Raw genomic sequence first — 24,711 nt, forward strand, 5'->3', positions numbered from 1 at the left:
CCTTGGAGGCTGAACACAAATCGGTACAGGAAAGAGGAAGATGAGAGAGATTAACAAAGACACACAGTGTCATAAATGTGAATTACTGCTGAGTCCAACCAAGCATGGACCCAATTTTTGCTCAACAGACTTAAGACTATGTCCACACTAATCCAGAGACTGGAAAACAGCATTTTAAACATGAAAACGGGTCAAAATTTCCATTCGTATTCAGATCATATTCAAAACGCGAGAATTTGTAAGTAGGGCTGTGTAATGCTGAGAATCTGGCGATACGATACATATCACGGTACAGGGGTTACGATTCAATGTATTGCGATATATTGTGATATGTAAGAAAGGTGATATATTGTGATACATAAGAAAGGTGATATCGTGGTTTCATAGGCCTGTGTTCTTTGTGTTCCGCTACTTCCTGTCTCAGTTTACGTTGTTGTGTTGCTGTGGAAGCGTCAAATGGCTGAAGACAGATTACAACACTGTTATCTAGCGGTCGTACGGTTACATACAACACAAAATGTTTGTCACAAAACTTCACATGTAAACAATTAAAAATCAATATTGTGGTTTGGAGAATCGATACAGTATCACAAAAGATAATAACGCGATACACAAGTGTATCGATATTTTCTTACACACCTACACAACAATAGCATGACTCTGACAGAAAGTATAGAATAAATGTTCACTGTGGTAGATGACCTATCTCAAGCAAGTTTCTTGTGTCTGCAAGTTTCTTTTTTTGCTATACTGAAATGAATGGAGACTAGTGGCGGCCTGGAGGTAAGGAAAATGCCTTCAAAAAACACATTGGTATGCTGCGGAAAATGGTTAGCAGTCATGGTTAAGTATACAAAATATGTAACAAACTGGATAAGACATGCAAAAAAACACCACTATGGATCTTGATGTCTCTTTTGTTGGGTAAGCTCAGGCCACTTGAGCCTGCAGCTCTGTATTATTTCCAGGCTTGCCAGACTTTTCTGCTGGACCACATCAAGCCTCCATCTGAAATGAACCAGCTCCATCTAATGCCTAAATGTACCGATGTCAGATGTTATGGCTACATGTAACCGTATCTAGCTGCCGTATGCCGGCCGAGATGGCGTAGAGAATAGGGTCGTGTAATCTGACAAGTTACACAGTTCGGTGTGATACCAGCACTTAGTGTACTCTTCCCATCAGCATATCAATAAGTAACTTACTGGTTAAGCTATAGGCCAGTTGCAGTGGCCACAGTCATGTTCATGAGGGAGGCCGTGCACTCAACAGGGGTTGAGTGCTCTACATGTCGCTACATGACCAATAAAAAATTTATGCTTTTTTGTGTTTCACTAACATCTATTTTTTTCTTTTACTACAAGCACTGCATAACCTCTCATCATCTCTGCCTCATCCTGAGAACCGCCACTTTGTGGGGCTGAACCGCCGCTGGAAGGGCAGCAGCTCCACGATATGCTTGTAAGTTTTGTTATCAACATTTGAAGGACTTGTGTGTAAAATGTGTAGCTGCCGATGAGAACTGTGAGATACCTGCAACAGTCAATTTGCACTGTTTACCATTAAACCAGCAGGTAATAAACACAGCCAGGGAGTCTTTCAGCCACGTGGGGAGATGGCTAGAACTTTTCTTGGGCTCTTAGATTGGAGGAGGGTATAACAAAACATAGCAAAATGAACTTAACGGCAAACAAAACAACTCGGCCGATACTGTTTGGGACTTGTCTTTTTTGTGTTTTACTGTGTTCCAGCTCCATCGTGAAAAACACAAGTAAATCAGGTTTCCCAAAAAGTTGAAGCAGTTCATCTGTACACAATGTTTAGAGGAGAAAAGTTGCATTATCCTCTAGGTGACTCCATCAGTCTCACATGATTGCAGGTGTCCCCACCCTTATAAACAATAGTGTCAGGTGACTGCAGGTGTCCCCACCCTTATAAACAACACAGTGTCAGGAGACTGCAGGTGTCCCACCCTTATAAACAATACAGTGTCAGATGACTGCAGGTGTCCCCACACTTATTAAAAATACAGTGTCAGGTGACTGCAGGTGTCCCCACCCTTATAAACAATACAGTGTCAGGAGACTGCAGGTGTTCCCACCCTTATAAACAATACAGTGTCAGGTGACTGCAAGCGTCCCCACCCTTATAAACAATACAGTGTCAGGTGACTGCAGGCGTCCCCACCCTTATAAACAATAGTGTCAGGAGACTGCAGGTGTCCCCACCCTTATAAACAATACAGTGTCAGGTGACTGCAGGCGTCCCCACCCTCACAAAAAATACAGTGTCAGGTGACAGCAGGCGTCCCCACCCTTATAAACAATACAGTGTCAGGTGACTGCAGGTTTCCCCACCCTTATAAACAATAATGTCAGGCGACTGCAGGTGTCCCCACCCTTATAAACAATAGTGTCAGGTGACTGCAAGTGTCCCCACCCTTATAAACAAGTGTCAGGTGACTGCAAGTGTCCCCATCCTTAAAAAACAATACAGTGTCACGTGACTGCAGGTGTCCCCACCCTTATAAACAATAGTGTCAGGTGACTGCAGGTGTCCCTACCCTTATAAACAATAGTGTCAGGTGACTGCAGGTGTCCCCACCCTTATAAACAATACAGTGTCAGATGACTGCGGGCGTCCCCACCCTTATAAACAATACAGTGTCAGGTGACTGCAGGTGTCCCCACCCTTATAAACAATAGTGTTAGGTGACTGCAGGCGTCCCCACCCTTATAAACAATAGTGTCAGGTGACTGCAGGTGTCCCACCATTATAAACAATAGTGTCATGTGACTGCAGGTTTCCCCACCCTTATAAACAATAATGTCAGGTGACTGCAGGTGTCCCCACCCTTATAAACAATAGTGTCAGGTGACTGCAGGTGTCCCCACCCTTATAAACAATAGTGTCAGATGACTGCAGGTGTCCCCACCCTTATAAACAATAGCGTCGGGTGACTGCAGGTGTCCCACCCTTATAAACAATACAGTGTCAGGTGACTGCAGGTGTACCTACCCTTATAAACAATAGTGTCAGGCGACTCCAGGTGTCCCCACATTTATAAACAATAGTGTCAGGTGACTGCAGGTGTCCCCACCCTTATAAACAATAGTGTCAGGTGACTGCAGGTTTCCCACCCTTATAAACAATACCGTGTCAGATGACTGCAGGCGTCCCCACCCTTATAAACAATGGTGTCAGGTGACTGCAGGTGTCCCACCCTTATAAACAATAGTGTCAGGTGACTGCAGGTGTCCCAACCCCTTATAAACAATAGTGTCAGGTGACTGCAGGTGTCCCCACCCTTATAAACAATACAGTGTCAGATGACTGCAGGTGTCCCAACCCTTATAAACAATACAGTGTCACGTGACTGCAGGTGTCCCACTCTTATAAACAATACAGTGTCAGATGACTGCAGGCGTCCCCACCCTTATAAACAATAGTGTAAGGTGACTGCAGGTGTCCCCACCCTTATAAACAATAGTGTAAGGTGACTGCAGGTGTCCCCACCGTTATAAACAATAGTGTCAGGTGACTGCAGGTGTCCCCACCCTTATTAACAATAGTTTCAGGTGACTGCAGGTGTCCCACCCTTATAAACAATAGTGTCAGGTGACTGCAGATGTCCCCACCCTTGTAAACAATAGTGCCAGGTGACTGCAGGTGCCCCACCCTTATAAACAATAGTGTCAGGTGACTGCAGGTGTCCCCACCCTTATAAACAATACAGTGTCAGGTGACTGCAGGTGTCCCCACTCTTATAAACAATAGTCAGGTGATTGCAGGTGTTCCACCCTTATAAACAATAGTGTCAGGTGACTGCAGGTCTCCCCACCCTTATAAACAATAGTGTCAGGTGACTGCAGGTGTCCCCACCCTTATAAACAATAGTGTCAGGTGACTGCAGGTGTCCCACCCTTATAAACAATAATGTCAGGTGACTGCAGGCATCCCCACCCTTATAAACAATAGTGTCAGGTGACTGCAGGTGTCCCCACCCTTATAAGCAGCACAGTTGCAGCACAACCGACATCAGCGATGGGTTTCATAAGCAAACTGACGTGACCATTAACTAGAGTTACAGTGGCCATGTGTACTGTTCTTTTTCATTTTTGCGAAAAAATAAAATGTGTAGTATATTTGCAAACAATGGACTAAACATTTCAATTGAGGCTAACAAAAAACAGATCGACTTCCTCAACATCTCTTTAGATCTTAGAAATGGTACATACAGGCCATACATGAAGCCCAACAATATACTGCAATACATCCACAGAGAAAGCAGTCATCCACCCCCATTTTGAAAAATATCCCAGTGAGCATAAACAAAAGACTCTCATGTTTATCATCCAGCGAAGCCCTCGTTAATGAAGGAGCCCCCCCATACCAGGAAGCCTTACAAACATGTGGTATGATTTCAGATGTACAACCCATCACCAATTAGCGACAGCCACCAACAACAACAAAAACAATGCAACAGAAGGCGGAACATCATCTGGTATAATCCCCCTACAGCGACACCGTGTGGCCGCTAATATTGGAAAACAATTTTTCAAGCTTTTGGATGAGTGCTTTACCCCAGACTACCAATTGAGGAAAATATTCAACAGACACCGAAAAAATATCTCCTTTGTAACTATAAGTAAAACGCCTTTATTATTCATTATCCCCCCCCACTAGATGATACACATATGACATTTATTAGAGTTTAAATATTTTTTAAATATTTTTTTTACATATTTTTTTTAAAATATTTTAACTGCCTGTCCTTCCAACTGTGCCCTAACACCACCCCAATATATAATTCACATAAAGTACCTTGTTATACTTCTAATGTATGCCATTTCAACAGCGCCCTGGCCCCTAAATGCTTTTCAAATACAACCCCAGTCCCATTGGTTGTAATGTTTTCTACCCCTCCATTGGTTGCTGTGCATCATAAGTACCTACCCCATTGGTTGTTATAATTTGAATGTTTCCCCATCTGATTGGTCGCTGTCCAACCGAAATTAGGGGCGTGATGCTGGACAACATAAACTGTATGATTCTTTGTGAATAAAACATTAGCAGCTGATGAGTGCGAGACGCACGAAACAGGCCTGTACTGCAATGTATTAAAATCTTTTTTCCTGTATCCGTGTTAATATTCCGCTCCTTATTTGTCGAGCACTCACAACACCATTGATGGTTTCGGAAAAGAAACGCTATCTATATATACATTCACTGGCCACTTTATTAGGTACACCTTGCTAGTACCGGGTTGGACCCCCTTTTGCCTTCAGAACTGCCTTAATCCTTCGTGGCATAGACTCAACAAGGTACTGGAAACATTCATCAGAGAGTTTGGTCCATATTGACATGATAGCATCACGCAGTTGCTGCAGATTTGTCGGCTGCACATCCATGATGCGAATCTCCCGGTCCACCACATCCCAAAGGTGCTCTATTGGATTGAGATCTGGTGACTGTGGAGGCCATTTGAGTACAGTGAACTCATTGTCATGTTCAAGAAACCAGTCTGAGATGATTCGAGCCTTATGACATGGCGCGTTATCCTGCTGGAAGTAGCCATCAGAAGATGGGAACACTGTGGTCATAAAGGGATGGACATGGTCAGCAACAATACTCAGGTAGGCTGTGGCGTTGACACGATGCTCAATTGGTACTAAGGGGCCCAAAGTGTGCCAAGAAAATATCCCCCACACCATTACACCACCACCACCAGCCTGAACAGTTGATACAAGGCAGGATGGAGCCATGCTTTCATGTTGTTGACGCCAAATTCTGACCCTACCATCCGAATGTCGCAGCAGAAATCGAGACTCATCAGACCAGGCAACGTTTTTCCAATCTTCTATTGTCCAATTTTGGTGAGCCTGTGCGAATTGTAGCCTCAGTTTCCTGTTCTTAGCTGACAGGAGTGGCACCCGGTGTGGTCTTCTGCTGCTGTAGCCCATCTGCCTCAAGGTTCGACGTGTTGTGCGTTCAGAGATGCTCTTCTGCATACCTCGGTTGTAATGAGTGGTTATTTGAGTTACTGTTGCCTTTCTATCAGCTCGAACCAGTCTGGCCATTCTCCTCTGACCTCTGGCATCAACAAGGCATTTTCGCCCACAGAACTGCCGCTCACTGGATATTTTCTCTTTTTCGGGCCATTCTCTGTAAACCCTAGAGATGGTTGTGCGTGAAAATCCCAGTAAATCAGCAGTTTCTGAAATACTCAGACCAGCCCGTCTGGCACCAACAACCATGCCACGTTCAAAGTCACTTAAATCACTTTTCTTCCCCATTCTGATGCTCGGTTTGAACTGCAGCAGATCGTCTTGACCATGTCTACATGCCTAAATACATTGAGTTGCTGCCATGTGATTGGCTGATTAGAAATTTGCGTTAACGAGCAGTTGGACAGGTGTGCCTAATAAAGTGGCCGGTGAGTGTATATGTTACGGGTAATGTGAAAAAACGGTTAATGTGCAAACTAAATTTCACCAACTGACTTATTGCAAAGGTGGCATCCTATTACAGTACCATGCTTGAATTCAATGAGCTCTTCAGAACGACCCATTCTTTCACAAATGTTTGTAAATGCAGACTGCATGGCTACCTGCTGGATTTTATACACCTGTGGCAATGGGTCTGAATGAAACACCTGAATTCAATGAGAAAGAGGTGTGTCCCAATACTATTGTACACACACACAAACACACACATATATATATATATATATATATATATATATATATATACACACACACACACACACACACGTATATAAAAATATCAACAGGTTGCATTCAGACTGAATGTGTGGACATGATATAAATAGTGAGTGCTCTCATGTTCACCAAGTCAACACAGAGTATTTTTCGAATGACTGATTAATCTATATCAAGACAGTGATGTTAGCGATCTCTGTGGTACTGAGTAGGCCATCACTACACAAGGAGCATACCTGTTGCTGGACCATCACAGGTCCAGCCTGTCTAGAGTGCTGTTGAGACATCTGGGAAGCAATACGCATCTGCTGCTGGATCTGCTGCTGCTGCTGCTTCTGCTGGGCATACGCTGCCTGCTGCATGTGCTGCAAGCGGAGCTGGGCCAGGTTGATCTGCCCCGGGTGCTTGCCAGAATGGCTTTGCGCAGGTGAAATGGGTTGACTTCCCACCATCATGTTGGGAGGATGTGCTGGTTGAGGCGGCTTCTCGATTACAAGATTTCCTAAAGTTGGGAGATGAAGAGAAAGTTGGTGTCCAGCAGTCTTGCCCATTTTCAATTCCAGACTATTTTCCAGAACTTGTCTTCCAAAGTTGGAGATTCAATATTTTCCCCTGACTTCTATATTGAATCTTACTTGAATTTCTATAAATAGCAATTTGGGCCTTCGGTGTCAGTTGCACCATATGCAGGTTTAATTAACTAATGTTGCAGTGTTATTTTATTTTCATCTCTTTGTAACTTGGTTACAAAAAGTAGAAATAAAGTTATCCTCATCTAATAATACTGTTGAGGTGCTGGGTACTTACAAGACTACAAGACAAATAATTCAACCACAAAACTATGAGCGCACACTGTTAACATTTTTCAGCCAACCTGTCTGATGAGCAGATAAACTGGAAAAATGTGTCTCAGTTCTGATGGACATTTATTGTTCAAGGAAACATCCACCCATCCATCATCCAAACCGCTTATCCTGCGCTCAGGGTCACAGGGATGCTGGAGCCTATCCCAGCAGTCATTGGGCGGCAGGCGGGGAGACACCCTGGACAGGCCGCCAGGCCATCACAGGGCTCTTTCACACTCACTCTCTCTCTCACACACACACACACACACACACACACACACACACATAGGGACAATTTAGTACGGCTGGTTCACCTGACCTACATGTCTTTGGACTGTGGGAGGAAACCGGAGCCCCTGGAGGAAACCCACGCAGACATAGGGAGAACATGCAAACTCCACACTTAGGACGATCCAGGATGACCCCCAAGGTTGGACTACCCCGGGGCTCGAACCCAGGACCTTCTTGCTGTGAGGCGACCGTGCTAACCACTGTGCCACCATGCCTGTTCAAGCTGTGGAAGGATCATTTTTGTTCAAGGAAACGGTAACTTGACATTTCTCATTATGACAGAGGATGGGGTAGATGTCCAGTTTCAGGATTTAGCCTTACTGATGGACTTCCAGCAAGGAAATGTGTGTGTGTGTAGAGTTAAAAGAAGGCCACCTTCCAGGGGTCAAGTTCATAGACGGATCGTATTGTAAAAATAATTACTAGGCATTTAAAAAAAACACAGACACTCAAATCTGAAAGACTTTTTTTTTTTTGCTCCATACTATTTATCACTTTTTCTATTAATTTCCATATCTTTTTCAGACTTTGGGCCATATTCATGAAGTATTCCATCTAAAACCAAGCTAAATGTCATTAAAAGTGCCTTGCTAAAAGCTCCTTCTTAAAACCAATTCAAGAAGCTGCTGAGAGCAACTTTTACTAAGGAATTGGGTAAAGTCTTAATCTAAGAGGAGAGGGAGAGGTTGACCCCACTGCCATGGATGAGGTCATGTTTCATGAACACGCTCACTGACTATGTCCACAGTGATTGGTTGACAGCGGACCAGTTGGTGTGTCGATGAATTCTTTGGGGAAAAAAAGAAAACTCTCAAGTTTGCATTGGATGAGATCGCGCAACATGTCGGAGAGGATTCCAAAGTGGTCTATGCAGTCTATTAACAGTGTTATGAAGACTATTAACAGTGTTATGAAGACTATTAACAGTGTTATGAGGACTATTAACAGTATTATGAAGACAATTAACAGTGTTAAGAAGACTATTAACAGTGTTACGGACTATTAACAGTATTATGAAGACTATTAACAGTGTTATGGACTATTAACAGTGTTATAAGGGCTATTAACAGTGTTATGAATACTATTAACAGTGTTATGAAGACTATTAACAGTGTTATGAAGACTATTAATAGTGTTAGGCTGCATCCACAAACAAATCTAGTTTGGTGCCAGACAGAAAAAAAGTACAAAACAAGAAAAATAGAGTCTGCTCCCTTATGTAAATGCTCCCGTTTAAAACTATATTGTTGACGTTTCAACCACAACAGATTTTTGTCAACACGTGTAGGCTACCAATGGAATGGCAGGAAGTACAAATCATGTTGACAGTCAAATAAAGTATTTATTTATTTATCCCCCCCCCCCTTTTCTTCCCAATTGTATCCAGCCAATTACCCCACTTTTCCTACCCATCCTGGTTGTTCCTCCACCGCCTCTGTTGATCCGGGGAGGCTGCAGACTACCATATGTCTCCTCCGATACATGTGGAGTCACCAGCCGCTTCTTTTCACCTGACAGTGAAGAGTTTCACCAGGGGGACGTAGCATGTGGGAGGATCACGCTATCCCCCCCAGTTCCCCCTCCCCCCCAAACAGGCGTCCTGACTGACCAGAGGAGGCGCTGGTGCAGCGACCAGGACACAACCACATCTGGCTTCCCACCCGCAGACATGGCCAATTGTGTCTGCAGGGACGCCCGACCAAGCCGGCGGTAACACAGGGATTTGAACCGGTGATCCCTGTGTTGGTAGGCAACGGAATAGACCGCCACACTACCCAGACACCAAGTATTTATTTTTAAAGAAAATGTAAGTGCCGCTGATGGCTTTATTTTCAGGTAATTAATGCAGCCTCTTAAAGAATAATTACTGGATAGGCTTTATAGGCTTTAAAACACAGCCTTTTCATTAATAATGTCGAAGAGCCATGGCTGACAGGAACAAATCAGACATATCTCCACACTAACACAAACAGAGACCACTCTGGACACAAGATGAGCTTTTTCTTCTTGTAAAACCTCCATGAAGATGAACAAATTAATAAATTTGGACATGGGATCAGCTTCTAGTCTACCAGCAGCAGCTGTTAACGGCAACAACCACGAAACTGCTCTGGTTTGACTTAATGGATTTAGTGACACAGATTTAGGAGCTAGTTTTAGAGCTAAAATGCTTCGTGAATCACTCTTACCCAGAAAATTTAGGAGTCATCAAACTGGGAGTGACACGACCATTATTTTGAGAATCTTCTCCTTAATCAGACAGTTGGGAGCTACTTTTAGCCTTTAGAACTTTCATGAATATGAAAATTGATATAATTTCCCCTACTTTCCAGACAAGAATCCAGGATGGCAGTATTATGTTGCATGATGGTTCTCTTAAATGAATACAAACCTTCAACTGTTACATTGACAGGTTCAGCCCGTCTTAAACAAAATGTATGCACAAAATGTATGCAGCAGCTACATTTTTTCCAAGATTTCAAAATATGTGATCAAATACCCCTTAGCTACAAATCAGATGAAAGGAAGTCTGTTTTGAGTAACTTGTTGAATTAGTACCTAATTAGTAACTGTCACTTATATATCAAGACTAAAAAAAAACAGTGTCAGACAAGGTGGTGAGCTCCTCCCACCTAAATTCACCACATTTTTCGCCCAGAAAGTGGGGTCACAGAAGAATCGTACAGCTCCATTGGTCTGAGGTGCTGGCTCCAGTCTGGCCTTTAGGACCTGGCGAAGCTGAAAGAGGATCTACATATGCGCATGCAAGTACATGCGCACGCACGCACGCACACACACACACACACACACACACACACACACACACACACAATTAATTAGCTCCTTTGTTAGTGAGCACGGCTAAAAATGGGTAACATGCAAGTAATGTCTGGCTGCATATCTGTGCTCCTCATATTATAGGGAGCATTACATGGGGGGCGCCAGGACATTATGTCATTTCTCTTTCTGTTCAATATATTTACCTGATATCCAGTACATTGTCAAGTCGTGCCAATTTAAAAGCTACTCTGATGATAGTGATGGACGAGCATATTAACAAGGACAGAGTACACGGGTCTTGAACTTGAATGAATTGTGCAAATTTAACCCTATGTTGTGAAATGTCTCAAAGATCAGACAAAGATATGACTCAAAACTTGGGATCTCACACAACTCTTGTAGTCCAATATGATTCTACAGCAAATCAAACATGGAGGTTGACAGACATCCTATCAGTGTTGCCGTGTGTGCATTGTTTCGCAGTGAAAAAACAACGAAGTCAAAGAATTAAAAACTATTTTTTGAGTTCCAAAATTTCCATCGCTATTCCCTTCATACGGGAATGTTGTGTGACCACAAGAGGGTCAGGGTCACCGATTTTTTACACTTTGCTATCGAACAGAGGTGGGGGGAGAAAAAAAAATTGATTCTTAGATGCATCAAGATTCTCTCATAAACGATTATGTCTCGATGCAGAAAATTCAATTATGGGACATTTAAAGCTCAATTCTTGACTGGGCTGTACCTCCTTATGGTTGCCGCTGAACCAACTGGATGGTGAAATGTAATGGACTTCAACATGTGCATCGTGTTTATGTTCTAAGCTAGGCTACTTCTTCAGTTTTGGTGAGGATGGCTGAGCACGAACAAACAAAGTTGGATCCAATCCGACCGGCACTGTCTGGCTTAACAGCCAGTGTACAGAAGCGTCTTGGCTTCTATGAAGTTAAAGGGAAAAGGGACCTGGACAAGAGCCACACTGTATGCAAGTTGTGTCTAACTAAAGTAAAATATTTAGGGAGCACAACAAACATGGGAAACCATATTTCATGTTTCCACCCAGAGTTGGAGGAAAAACAACAGGTTGCTGCCAACCAGAGAACAAATGAACAAGTGATGTCAAAGCTTCCACCCAACTCGGAAAGGGTGAAGCGAATCACAAAGTCAATCGCAACTTTTATTGCCAATGATTAGCGCCCCTACTCAGTCATTGAGAACCAGGGTTTTCGTGCTATGCTGCACACTTTGGGGCCAAGCTACAACATCCCATCTCGACGTTTTTTCACCGACACAGCGATACCCACACTCTACAACCAAACCAAAACCAAAGTCATGGAATCATTGAGGAATGCGGGTAGGACAGCAATACCATGCGATGTGTGGACAGCCATTGCTACAGAATCTGATGTCACCATAACTGCACTTTATTACTGACGAATGGCAGCTCGCGTCTCACATGCTCCAAACAAGAGCAATGTGTGAGAGCCACACGGGTGCAAATGTGGCTGAGCTGTTACAGAATGTAGCAGAAGAATGGCAGTTCACTACCAAACATGTAGTCATAGTGACTGATAACGCCCCCAACATGACCGCTGCTGTTCAACTGGGTAAATTCCTACATGTGAGATGTTATGCCCACACACTAAATCTGGCACCTCAGCAAGCGCTCAAGTTGCCCACTTTATCAAGGCTACTGGGGAGGGTCAGATGTATTACATTTTTCCACCGCAGCACCACTGCAGAACATCAGCTTGAGGAGAAGCAGAAGCTACTTGGTCTGCTGTGTCAGTTGAAAACACAAGTCAGCCGCAGGTGGAACAGTGCTTATGAGATGGTTGACAGGTTTCTGGAGTAAAAATCTGCGATCTGAGCTGCCTTACTCTCTCCTCAGGTGAGGAGGGGAGAGGCTGACCTCTGCACTCTCAGTGAAACAGATGTCTCAAATGCAGAGGATGTTATTAAGGCCCTAAAGCCAATGAAAGATGGGACGACTCTCATATCAGAGGAGATCACCCCACAGTGGGTTTGATTGCCCCATTGCATGCTCAACTCATCCAGGACACAAAGGACCGTATTGGAGAGTCATCAATGGTCCGGGAGATAAAGCAGGCCATCAGCGGGGACCTCAGCAAGAGGTCCACCAGTGAGCAGGAGAGAAACACTCTTCATACAGCCTCTGCTCTTGACCCATCTTTAAGGGACTGCCTTTCCTTTCTCAGGAAGAGAGAGTGGAGACGTATGGACGAGTGATCGCTGAGGCTGCATCAGGTAATTCTGCCATTTCATTTTATGTAAAAATCAATGTAAAATATGTAAAATGTCACTTTGGGCTTAAGACAGTTAATTAACTTATCCAACTGACAAAATAAGAAATATTCCATAAACAATACAAGAACTTTGATATCCAACATAAAAAGTAAATTTGAGTTTGGTTAATGATCTTGTTCAAATGTGGTTTGGGCTGAAGATGTTGACATTGTTATCTAAAAATGTAAGGTTGTTGTGTTTACCTGTTGTTATTGTGTTTATCTACAGCAAGAGGTGAGAGCAGAAGAGGAGGAAAACCCAGAGCACATACAGTGAGTGAGGAGCACACCCCTCATCCCAAGACCACAGAAGAGCTACACCAAAGCCCCTCTGCTCCCAAAAGAAAGGCTTCATCCTCTCTGCTAGTGGATCTGCTGCGGCAGACCTTCACTGATGCTACAGTCCAGCAGCCCACGTCAGCCTCTGCCAGAGCTGAGGGGGAAGTAACCAAGTATCATAGTGCTGGACCCCTCCTCTCTAAAGACCCTCTCAGTTGGTGGAGGGAGAATGAGGTGATGTTTCGTCCGATTTCCACGTTGGCCAGGAGATACTTGTGTATTCCAGGCACCAGTGTCTCTGCAGAGTCTTCTCTACTGCAGGGGACCTACGTAGTTACTGCACAGCGGAGCATGTAGACCAGCTCCGGTTCTTACACAAAAACTTACACATTCCAGCATCCACCAGCTAAGCACATGTGCTATGTTGCACGCCCATGCAGTTCCATGATTTCATTGTGGCCTATTTGTATTTTCTCCATTTATTTATTGTTTTACCGCATAGTCCACAGAAAGCATTCATTTTGTATGGGAGCTGGTACACAATTCTATGTTGTTTTTGTATGAAAGCTGTTTTTGATTTTAATATACAGCAAAATGTTTTGTTTTTTTGTCTGATGGGATTGTATGCTCATTGCCCATAACAGGAGGACTTGGGTTGAAGTCTTTATTATTTATTTGTGAATGAGGGCAGCTTTTATGTTATCAAGTGATTGCTGAAGTCTTGCTGAAGCCCGTGTTCATTTACAAGCAGGACGCCGCTACAGGCACACTTTAGTTTCTTTTCTTGTTGCTTCTTTGCGCTGCTGGGAAACCTGACATGTCAGCTGACACATCTCTCCTGTTTGTTACTGTATTAATAAAAGATAATGGAAGTTAAGTCATGTTTATTTTAATTATGGATCATTACAAATATGCTATGTTTTAAAAGTAGCAAGTAGTCACAGTCAGAAAAAAATAAATCATGTATAGAAATCAAAAAAGTTGATGCATAATAGTTTTATAATCGCATCGTAGTCCTCTGAATCAGATTGTGAGGAGCGCAGAGAGTCCCACCCCTAGCAGCTCCTATGTGTCATTATACTGTGTCTGTAATACATGAAGACTTAAGTCTTAAGCTATTGCATGACTTGAAACTTTAATAATAAGCTCCTCCATTTTTGCTTACTGCCTTGATCAAAGCATACCAGAATATTTTAACTACCGTATTACCTGGACTATAAGTAGCAGTTTTGATCCTGCGATTTATAGTCCAAAGCAACTTATTACAATGTAATTTTGCCAAATGAATACGCCGCATTATATATAGATAAATAAAATATGTATCGGTGATATATAGGTCGGCACTGTGATGGCCTGGCGGCCTGTCCAGGGTGTCTCTTCGTCTGCCGCCCAATGACTGCTGGGATAGGCTCCAGCATCCCCGCGACCCTGAGAGCAGGATAAGCGGTTTGGATAACGGATGGATGGAATACGCCGCATTTCAACCGAGGCCACTAGATGGCACTGTTTAAGCACGTGACTCAATTGAAAATACTGTACCACCACATAAATGTGATGTCTATACTAAAGCGACTTCTACATGTTTTTTTTCCTTCTTCGCAACAACACAGTTTTTGCTGATGCGGGTTATACTCCACTGTCCGGGAAATACAGTAGTTGTGCGCGATATGGTAAATTATTTAAAAGTGCACCGATGCATGCAACATCTCTGCTGTCTCACTGACTGCTGCTCTAACCACCTGCTCAGAAAGTCAAAAGACAGTCAATTTTGGAGAGAGGAGACAGCAACATACATCCGATTTCTTTGCCGTCGCTCTCCACTCATCACACTTTTAGGCCGTCCCCCACTGGCAATGTACTGAATCTTCCTGCTCTGCCACTACTGAGCACTGGCTAATTGGGCATAAATATTGACTCAGTAAACACCTCAATCTTAAGGATAATGTGGGGAGATAATTGGCTCCCAGCAGCTTAAATTTGAGACCATACCCAAATTTCAAGATGGGCAAATCAAGCCCAAATTCAAATAAAAGTGGAGGCTTCAGCAATAACATGCCTATGTGAACGAAACAAGAGCCATGCCTTCGCCATACAACCCCAAAACGCCGAAGTGAAACCCGTAAAGAGTGTGAAACTTTATCATGGCTGGCAATCCATATTTAAATAAAAAAAACAAAAAAAGTCAGCAAATCTTTTATTTGTGTTTTTTGCGACACCATTTTGTACTTACAGGTGAAGTATCTATACGGATCACCACAAGGGGGCCGTGATTTGTTGAAAGAGGCTAACTTTGGCTTATACATATTGGTTTTAGTATAGCCTGATTCATTAATTTTTGATTAGGGAAAATATTTGACAATTTTGGAGGGGCATCCGGGTAGCATGGCAGTCTATTCTGTTGCCTACCAACATGGAGATCTCCGGTTCGAAACCTTGTGTTACCTCCAGCTTGGTCGGGCGTCCCTACGTGTTCTGGTCACTGCACTAGTGCCTCCTCTGGTCGGTTGGGGCACCTGTTCATGGGAGAGGGGGAACTGGGAGAATAGCATGATCCTCCCACGCGCTACGTCCCCCTGGTGAAACTCCTCACTGTCAGGTGAAAAGAAGCAGCTGGTGACTCCACATGTATCGGAGGAGGCATGTGGTAGTTTGCAGCCCTCCCCAGATCAGCAGAGGGGGTGGAGCAGAGACCGGGATGGCTCAGAAGAGTGAGGTAATTGGCCAGGTACAATTGGAAAGAAGGGGGGGGGGGTTTGGACAATCTGACATATAACTTTCTGAGCACTGTACAGCCAAATGATGTCAAGCTCAGAGTCTGGAATTTGTCTTAATTTTCGCTGTGACAACTCTTATCTAAAGTACAGAGCTGAACAGCAAAATCCAGATATGATTGCTGTACTGTATGTTCGATTCATTCTGAGTCAAATGAGAAAATATCAGACTGGATGGTCTGTGAGGACATTGGGCTGAGGAAGGTAATTTCCCTTTCACTTTTCCCCAAGAGTCATTTTTGTCTCTTTTAGTTGCATAATTTCCCTTTCACTTTTCCCTAGGAGTAATTTTTGTCTCTTTTAGTTGCATAAGTGCTGAAAATTACATGTAAAGGTAAGTACGTTATCTCTGGTTCAGCACAGAAGTAAGTATTTAGTACAAATTGGATAGATTTAGAACTAGATGAATCTAATAGCAGTTTCCTTTAGATCAGTTCATATAAGATTAAGTAGGTAATAAATCTGACCATTATGTTTTTCCGCCAAGGGCTTTGGATGGGTAAGAACAAGGATTCACTTCAATTTCTCTTATGACACATAATGCCTGACTTGTGGTTCTGCGTCAAGGTGACCACGGTGCACTGCTGTAGGCTCAGTAGCTCCACAAGGGTCTCCACCATAGCTTACGGGCACTTGCTCAAAAATGTAACTGTATGTTGAGGCTACAGGGACTATGCGGACAATGCAAGAGCTGTGATTGGTTTGCTTGGGTCCCTTACCTGCTGTGTTTCTAGTGCTGGCCCCTGGCAAACATCCCTGTCCTCCTGCCTCAATATGGTCTCACAATACGGTCAGTGGTCTCACAGACCATCTCTTCTTTCAATGTACTTTGCTCCTTTTCAACAACACCAACAAAATCAGCTCTTTTCACTCATTTGGTGAAGCCATTTACATTGCAAACCTTCCCTTTGCTGCCTTGTTAACACAATGACTCTGGGAGAATGTAAACACAATTACTTGCTTACTTTCAGTACCTGATTTGGCAGCATGGTCTGGCATAACATGTGCGACACTGCCATCTAGTTTGACGTGGTGCTACAACAGTTTAAGAGCTGCATCTACGTAGAAGTATAAATCAAATACTGCACCGTTCGCGCCTACGGCGGGGTCCCATGGTTACCCCGATGTGGAAACTTAAATCTCACATAAGAATAAAGGAAGTTGGGTTTATAGGTTCAGCACAGAGGTAAGCATTAGACTTGGGCTATTATAGGCTATCAAAACGTTTGATTCTGCTGCACAAGAACTCAACTAATTCTAACAAAAAACAAAATCATACAAAACATTAATGTAGGTATTAAGACGTATAAATTCCGATTTGAGACAATTTAGTGACTACTGAGGCCTAATATTAATAAAATTGAATTTAAGAAATTTCAGGACTTTTTAAGGACCAACAGACACTTAAAACAGTGCAGTTGGAGGTGTGAGGTGAAGCGTACCAGCCTCTTGCTGTAGAGCAGCGCGGTGCTGCTGCCGGTGGTGATGGCTGAGTGGCAGAAATTGAGCACATGCTGCAGCTGCTGAGCCAGTTGCGTGGTGTCCTTGTGTTGGGCCACCAGTCTCATGCTCCGCTCTTTGGTGACATTCTGGACAGAAAAAGAAGACAACATTAGGTAAGTGGACTACCTGTAATTTAACTTGGGACACCCTAGCTAGCTGGATGGGTCTCCTTAGACTACAGCCACTGCACCACGATTTAATGTGCTAAAAATACATAAAAATATCAATGAGAACCATCTGTACGTTTACTGTAAAACTGCATATTGTTACATCTTTAACTACAATCCATTACCCCCAAAAAAATCAGCATGTTAAAAAATGTACTTTAAGTTGCTTTAACCCTTTGAACTCTGCAGTGGAAATGGCCTGCCAGTGCCTACGTTGGTATGTTTGCTTACTGTGACGTAGGGCATTTAGGACTGCTCCATTTTAGTAGTCATCAACTACTCCCAAAAAGTAGGTTGTTTCAGTCATTAGGTTCTGTAAATGCATTGTGCCAACAACACAACAATGCGTTGACATTAAAAAGAACATGTACTTTTGAATACTTAAGTATTTCAAGTACTCCAAGCAAGTACTCCAGTACTTTAACTCAAATAAAAATCCGACTGAACAACTTTCACTTGTATTGGAGTGATATTTGACCAGGAGTATCTGTACTTTGACTCAAGTAATGGAGTTGTGTACTTTGTCCACCTCTGCTAAATAAACACACAATACATGCTGATCCAAAACAATTCTGAATGTAGAAAATTGAACAAAATAAGTTATGTTATTTTAACTATGTACATTTTTTTCATTTTTGAAATATACTCATTTTTATGAGCAGACTCTAAAGGTGTTTTGATAGTTTCATCCACAATAGAATTATTTCACTGGACCTCCACGGCCAAGCAGGGGGCCGCCTGCCCATGGGAGTCCGTTTTGAAACAGTTAAACAATTTTTTTAACAGTGAACTAAATGACTTCCTATATTGTCAAAAAATTGCTAGTACTGCTGATGCCACTGAGAATCAAAATTCCAGGCTACAGTGTCCCTATCTAACTTTTTTAGCTCATGTTTTGGTTTTGCTGGTCTGGCAAAGCATTACTCCCTCTCTGTCAGAGTCCCTCCGCCTATCACCAGACCCCCCCCCCCCCACAAACCATGGACAAGCCACTCGCAACCCAACTCACATGTTCAAAGACAGTGATTGGTGAAGAGATTTATTTATGGTGTTAAGTACTCCATCAGAGTAGAGTCAGCAATGTTTAACTATATTCATGGGTTAACATCTCCTTGCTAGAAATGTTCCGACTGGAGCACTTGCTTCCTCTCCTCTCTGCAAGCATTATCCAGCAGAGCAAATGGACAGGAAGTACGTGATGGGGCTCATTTCATGAGAGGCATTTGTGGGGATTTTCCCTCATTGATTGTAATATTTTGTCAAAAAGTCTTTCATGAAAATGCATTACTTGCAAACAAAAATGCAATGACTACAGAGCTCTCGCACACCTAATTCTTTCCTCACAATCCAGCGTTGCCTTTAATAATGCAGAAACAGAGCCATGCTCCAGAGAGAATCTTTCATGATCACACCCATCCTTTAGATACCTCCGGAGATGATGAATTGTTTGGAGGGTGTAAATTGCGATTTCACAGTTTCATTGTAATGGAGAGAATATGAGGAAGTCGGGAGTTGCAGAGAAGTATGTAGGATTGGTGCAGGATATGTATGAGGGAAGTGTGACAGTGGTGAGGATTGCAATTGGAATGACAGATGGGTTCAAGGTGGAGGTGGGATTACATCAAGGATCAGCTCTGAGCCCTTTCTTGTTTGCAATGGTGATGGACAGATTGACAGACAAGATCAGGCAGGAGTCTCCGTGGACTATCATGTTTGCGGATGACATTGTGATCTGTAGTGAGAGTAGAGTGCAGGTTGAGGAGAGCCTGGAGAGGTGGAGTTAGGCACTGGAGAGAAGAGGAATGAAAGTCAGTAGGAGCAAGACGGAATACATATGTGTGAATGAGAGGGAGGACAGTGGAATGGTGAGGATGCAAGGAGTAGAGGTGACAAAGGCATATGAGTTTAAATACTTGGGGTCAACTGTCCAAGGTAACGGGGAGTGCAAGAAGAGAGGTGAAGAAGAGAGTGCAGGCAGGGTGGAATGGATGGAGAAGAGTGTCAGGAATGATTTGTGACAGAAGGGTACCAGCAAGAGTTAAAGGGAAGGTTTACAAGATGGTTGTGAGACCAGCCATGTTATATGGTTTGGAGACAGTGGCACTGATGAAAAGACAGGAGGCGGAGCTGGAGGTGGCAGAGTTGAAGATGCTAAGATTTTCATTGGGAGTGATGAAGAAGGACAGGATTAGGAATGAGAATATTAGAGGGACTTCTCAGTGTTAACATGTATTCTCACTATATTATGTTCAATACGGTAAATGTTCACAGCATGGCTTTTGTGGATACTGGGGACGCATGCGCGGTGGACCGGATGGTCTTGGAGGGAAATGTTTTACTTGTTGTGAGTGCAGCTGGCTGGCATGATGGCCAGTGCGTAGAGAGAAATAAAGTTTCTCAAAACATAATAAACGTCGTGTTTATTCTAGTTTAACATTAGTAGCAGAGGATGGTTTGAAGATGGCTGCAAGTTATAAAATTCTGCCGAAATTTGACGAGGCTAGGCCGTATGAATGTTGGAAGAATGAAGTCAACATATGGATGCGAGTTACAGAACTTGACAAGAAGATGCAGGCTCTCGCGGTTGCTTTGGGACTTGACGGGCGAGCGAGAGAAACGGCATTGGAAATACCTGTGGAAGATTTAGACAAGAACGATGGTATGACAACTTTATTGGCGAAATTAGATGGAGTGTTTCTTAGAGAGGAAAAAGATCGCGCATACGAAGCGTACTCTCATTTTGACAGTATTACAAAAGACAGTGCCTTGTCCATGGTGGACTATATCATTGAGTTTGAGCAGCGATATAACCGGATGAAAAGACATAACATGACGCTGCCCGATGCTGTGTTAGCTTTTAAGCTACTAGACACAGCCTGTCTTGATGAAAGGAACAGACAGTTAGCACTGACTGCGTGTACGGATTTGACGTTTTCTTCGATGAAATCGGCACTGAAGCGGATATTCGGTGGCAAGCTGGCAAGCGCCACGCGTGGAATTCAAGTGAATCAAGATGAAGCTTTTTTCACAGAACAGAGATCCCGCGGGAAGGGTTACGTTAATAAACTAAATGTGACGTCGCAGGGTGGACAACATAAGCAACCATTACCTGGGACTAATCCTCTTGATAAGTTTGGTAAAAGGTCTAGATGCGCCATTTGTCAGAGCACTTTTCATTGGGCTAAAAATTGCCCACACAGAGAGAGTGAACAAGTGAAAGTCACTGAAGATGTAGAAGAATGTAACATTACACTGTACTCAAAATGTACTATGTCAGATTCAGAGATCTTGTTGACTGAATCTTTAGGATCAGCTATTATTGATACTGCTTGTACTCGCACTGTATGTGGCGAGAAGTGGCTAGACAGCTATGTTAATGATCTTAGCGAAGTCCAGGTAAACCAGTTGATGAAAACAGAAGTGCCCAGTTCTAGACCGTTTAGATTTGGAGATGGAAATGTAGTATACTCCACCAGAAGAGTTAAGGTACCTGCAACAATTGGGCAGACTAAGTGCCAAGTTCAGACAGAAGTAGTCAAAGCTGACATACCACTATTACTGAGTAAGACATCCCTGAAAAAGGCAGGCACTGTTTTGGATATGGAAAATGACAGAATTGTGATGTTCAAGCAACCAGTGCCTCTTGAGTTAACAAGTTCTGGACATTACTGTGTAGACATCAGAGGTAAAGAAAATATGTCCCCCAGTGTAAAGGACCAGGTCCTTACAGTCACAGAGACCAGGGCCAGTGAAAAGGATGAGGTCCTTACAGTCACAGAGAACATGTCCCCAGATGAGAAACACAAAGTTCTCCTGAAGCTGCATAAGCAGTTTGGTCATGCTTCTGCAGAGAGACTACTAAGGCTTCTTCACAGCTCAGGAAATAGAGATAAAGAATGTGGGACTGTGTTAGAACAAATAGTACAGGACTGTGACATTTGTCAATGTTACAGTAACACAAAGCCAAAGCCCGCTGTGGGTTTACCATTAGCTTCAGAGTATAATGAAACTGTCGCAGTGGACTTGCATGAGCTTGAACCTGGTGTATGGTATCTCCACATCATCAACCATTTCACCCACTTCAGCGCCGGAAACATCGTAAAAACAAAGAGGTCGTCTGAAATAGTCAACTCCATCATCCGCACTTGGATAAGTGTTCATGGTCCCCCTCAGAGACTGTACAGTGACAATGGTGGGGAATTCAATAACGACGAGATGAGAGACATGGCAGAAAACTTTAACATAGAGATAAAAACGACGGCGAGATACAGCCCATGGAGCAACGGGCTGTTGGAAAGACACAATCAAATGCTCACTGAGATCCTCCTGAAGGTGAAACGAGAGAATGGATGTGACTGGCAAACTGCTTTAGACTGGGCCCTTATGGCTATAAAACAGTATGGTTAGTGTGCATGGCTACAGTCCACACCAATTAGTGTTCAGTAAGAATCCTAACCTCCCCTCTGTTTTGGTTGACAAACCACCTGCTCTAGAGGGTACCACGATGAGTATGAGGGTAGGGGCACACATAGCAGCGCTACATGCATCTAGAAAAGCTTTTACAGAATCTGAATGCTCAGAGAGGATAAGGAGAGCCTTGCGTAAACAAACCAGATCCACAGATGACAGATATGTGACAGGAGACAAAATATATTACAAACAAGCTGACAGTACAGAGTGGAAGGGGCCAGGGGTAGTTATTGGCCAGGACGGAGCTGTTGTGTTTGTGAGACATGGTGGCATTCTGGTAAGAGTCAATCACTCTAAAGTGAACACACAAGAAAAAAATGATCAAACTATAGAAAATGATGCAACTAGGGAGACAGAAAATGAGAGAGGCACTGTAAGCTATACAGAGACTAGTTCAGATGGTGCACAGAGTACAGACAATGAACAGGATAATACACAGGATACAGACAATGAACCGGATAATACCAGAGATAGTGAAACTAATAGTATAGATGTACGTCCTCCTGCCATCACAGAGAGACAAAGTATAAAGTTTGGAGTAGGGCAGACTGTTACATTTAAGGATAAAGATGACGGTAGTCTCCAAAAAGCCAGAGTTTTAGGTAGAGCTGGCAAAGCAACAGGGAAATGGAAACATTGGTACAACCTACAATACATTGAACCTGATGGTAGTAATGGACAAAAGAAGGCAGTTGATATGTCACAAGTTGACAATCTTAATGTTGATGTTGCCAAAGATGCTGATGTGCTCATTACTAAAGATGTCTCGTTTGATGTCGCTAAACAACAAGAGATTGAAAGTTGGCGTAAAAACAATGTTTTTGAGGAAGTTGTTGATGAAGGTCAAAAGTGTGTTTCCACAAGATGGGTGTGTAATTTAAAAGAAACGTCTGGTGGTATAGTGCCTAAAGCACGCCTTGTAGCAAGAGGCTTTGAAGAACTTAATATTGATGAGTTGCAGAAAGATTCTCCAACATGTGCTCAGAATCACTCAGACTACTGTTAGCAGTCATCTGTCAAAACAAATGGCAAGTCCATTCGATGGACATTAAATCTGCTTTCTTACAGGGCATGGAGCTTTCTAGGGCTATTTATATACGCCCCCCACCTGAGGCAGGAAGTGTCAATGTAATATGGAAACTAAAGAAATGTGTATATGGTCTTGCTGATGCCTCATTGTACTGGTATAACAAAGTAAAAGAAATAATGATATGCACAGGAGGGAAAATGTCACAAGTAGATCCAGCAGTATTTTTTTGGTTAGATAAAGAGTTAAGGTTAACTGGGCTACTTGCTTGCTACGTCGATGATTTTTTTTGGGAATGTAACTGTTGATGTTCACTATATCCCTGCTTTGTAACAACAGACTTCACTGTGTTTTTTTTCTTTTAAAAAGTATAGCGAGATTGTTAACATGTATTCTCACTATATTATGTTCAATACGGTAAATGTTCACAGCATGGCTTTTGTGGATACTGGGGACGCATGCGCGGTGGACCAGACGGTCTTGGAGGGAAATATTTTACTTGTTGTGAGCGCAGCTGGCTGGCGTGATGGCCGGTGCGTAGAGAGAAATAGTTTCTCAAAAGATAATAAACGTCGTGTTTATTCTAGTTTAACACTCAGGTTGTATGGTTTGGAGACAAAGCAAGAGAGGCAAGATTGAGATGGTTTGGACATGTGTGGAGGAGAGATGCTGGGTATATTGGGAGAAGGATGCTGAATATGGCGCTGCCAGGGAAGAGGAGAAGAGGAAGACCAAAGAGGAGGTTTATGGATGCGGTGAGGGAGGACATGCAGGCAGCTGGTGTGACAGAAGAGGATGCAGAGGACAGGAACAGATGGAAATGGATGATCCGCTGTGGCGCCCCCTAACGGGAGCAGCCAAAAGTAGTAGTAGAGATTGTAATGGAGAGAGGCCTCCCAAAAACTAAGATACTTCTGTTTAGTCCAAACATCCATGGGACTATTAAAAGTTTTCCTTTCATCCACCACTTAATTTATCAAACAACCATGTGCAACATAAGCACCCGCTTATGAAAATGGCTGGGGTTGCTCATCTAAAAGGTCAGACAAAAGAGCATATAGTTTGTATTTTTCCTTATTTTATCTTTGGCAAAGTACCTTAACTACTGTCATGAAAATAAGATGGGGATTTTTATGTATGGACAATGGACCAAGACCAACTTATCTAACATTTTTTTCTACCTACCTATAAAAGAAGGTATTTTAGTTTTGAACATTAGCGATATTTAAAGCTACACTAGTGAAAACTTGCAGTATGATTTGTATCAACTTTTTAGGCAAAACCAGGAAGTGCTGGCAGCCAAAAGCTCTGGTTAAGTCATGTATTTGGTAAGTTGCGAAGTTAAAAATCATGCATCATGTATTCGGTTTATTTTATATGATGGCTGGTAACATCATTAACCTCATTCTGAGTCACCTTTAGTTTGTGTCTTGGGGACGACTGACATTTCAATAGCCAACAAAATTAAAATGATGAAGGTGGATGGGAATGACTGCTGGTTTACCGACTGCCTTCATGAGCATGCTTTGCAGTGGGACCATGGCATAAA

General features: G+C 43.0%; 1 protein-coding gene across 3 annotated transcripts in view; it reads right to left on the reverse strand.

Moving 5' to 3' along the window:
• Window positions 1-24,711, reverse strand: part of trim33 (tripartite motif containing 33) — a 113,566-nt gene that overhangs the window by 39,318 nt on the left and 49,537 nt on the right. For all 3 annotated transcript variants that reach the window (XM_056273045.1, XM_056273046.1, XM_056273044.1), the window contains exons 7-10: window positions 17,438-17,584; window positions 10,492-10,609; window positions 6,959-7,224; window positions 1-9 (exon numbers count right to left, since the gene is read on the reverse strand). The exon at window positions 1-9 is cut by the window's left edge and continues 186 nt beyond it. In XM_056273045.1, coding sequence (XP_056129020.1) covers window positions 1-9; window positions 6,959-7,224; window positions 10,492-10,609; window positions 17,438-17,584 — 540 coding nt within the window. The remainder of the gene's footprint in view (window positions 10-6,958; window positions 7,225-10,491; window positions 10,610-17,437; window positions 17,585-24,711) is intronic.

The sequence above is a fragment of the Lampris incognitus genome, chromosome 2 (assembly GCF_029633865.1).
Source record: "Lampris incognitus isolate fLamInc1 chromosome 2, fLamInc1.hap2, whole genome shotgun sequence".
NCBI classification, from domain to species: domain Eukaryota; kingdom Metazoa; phylum Chordata; class Actinopteri; order Lampriformes; family Lampridae; genus Lampris; species Lampris incognitus.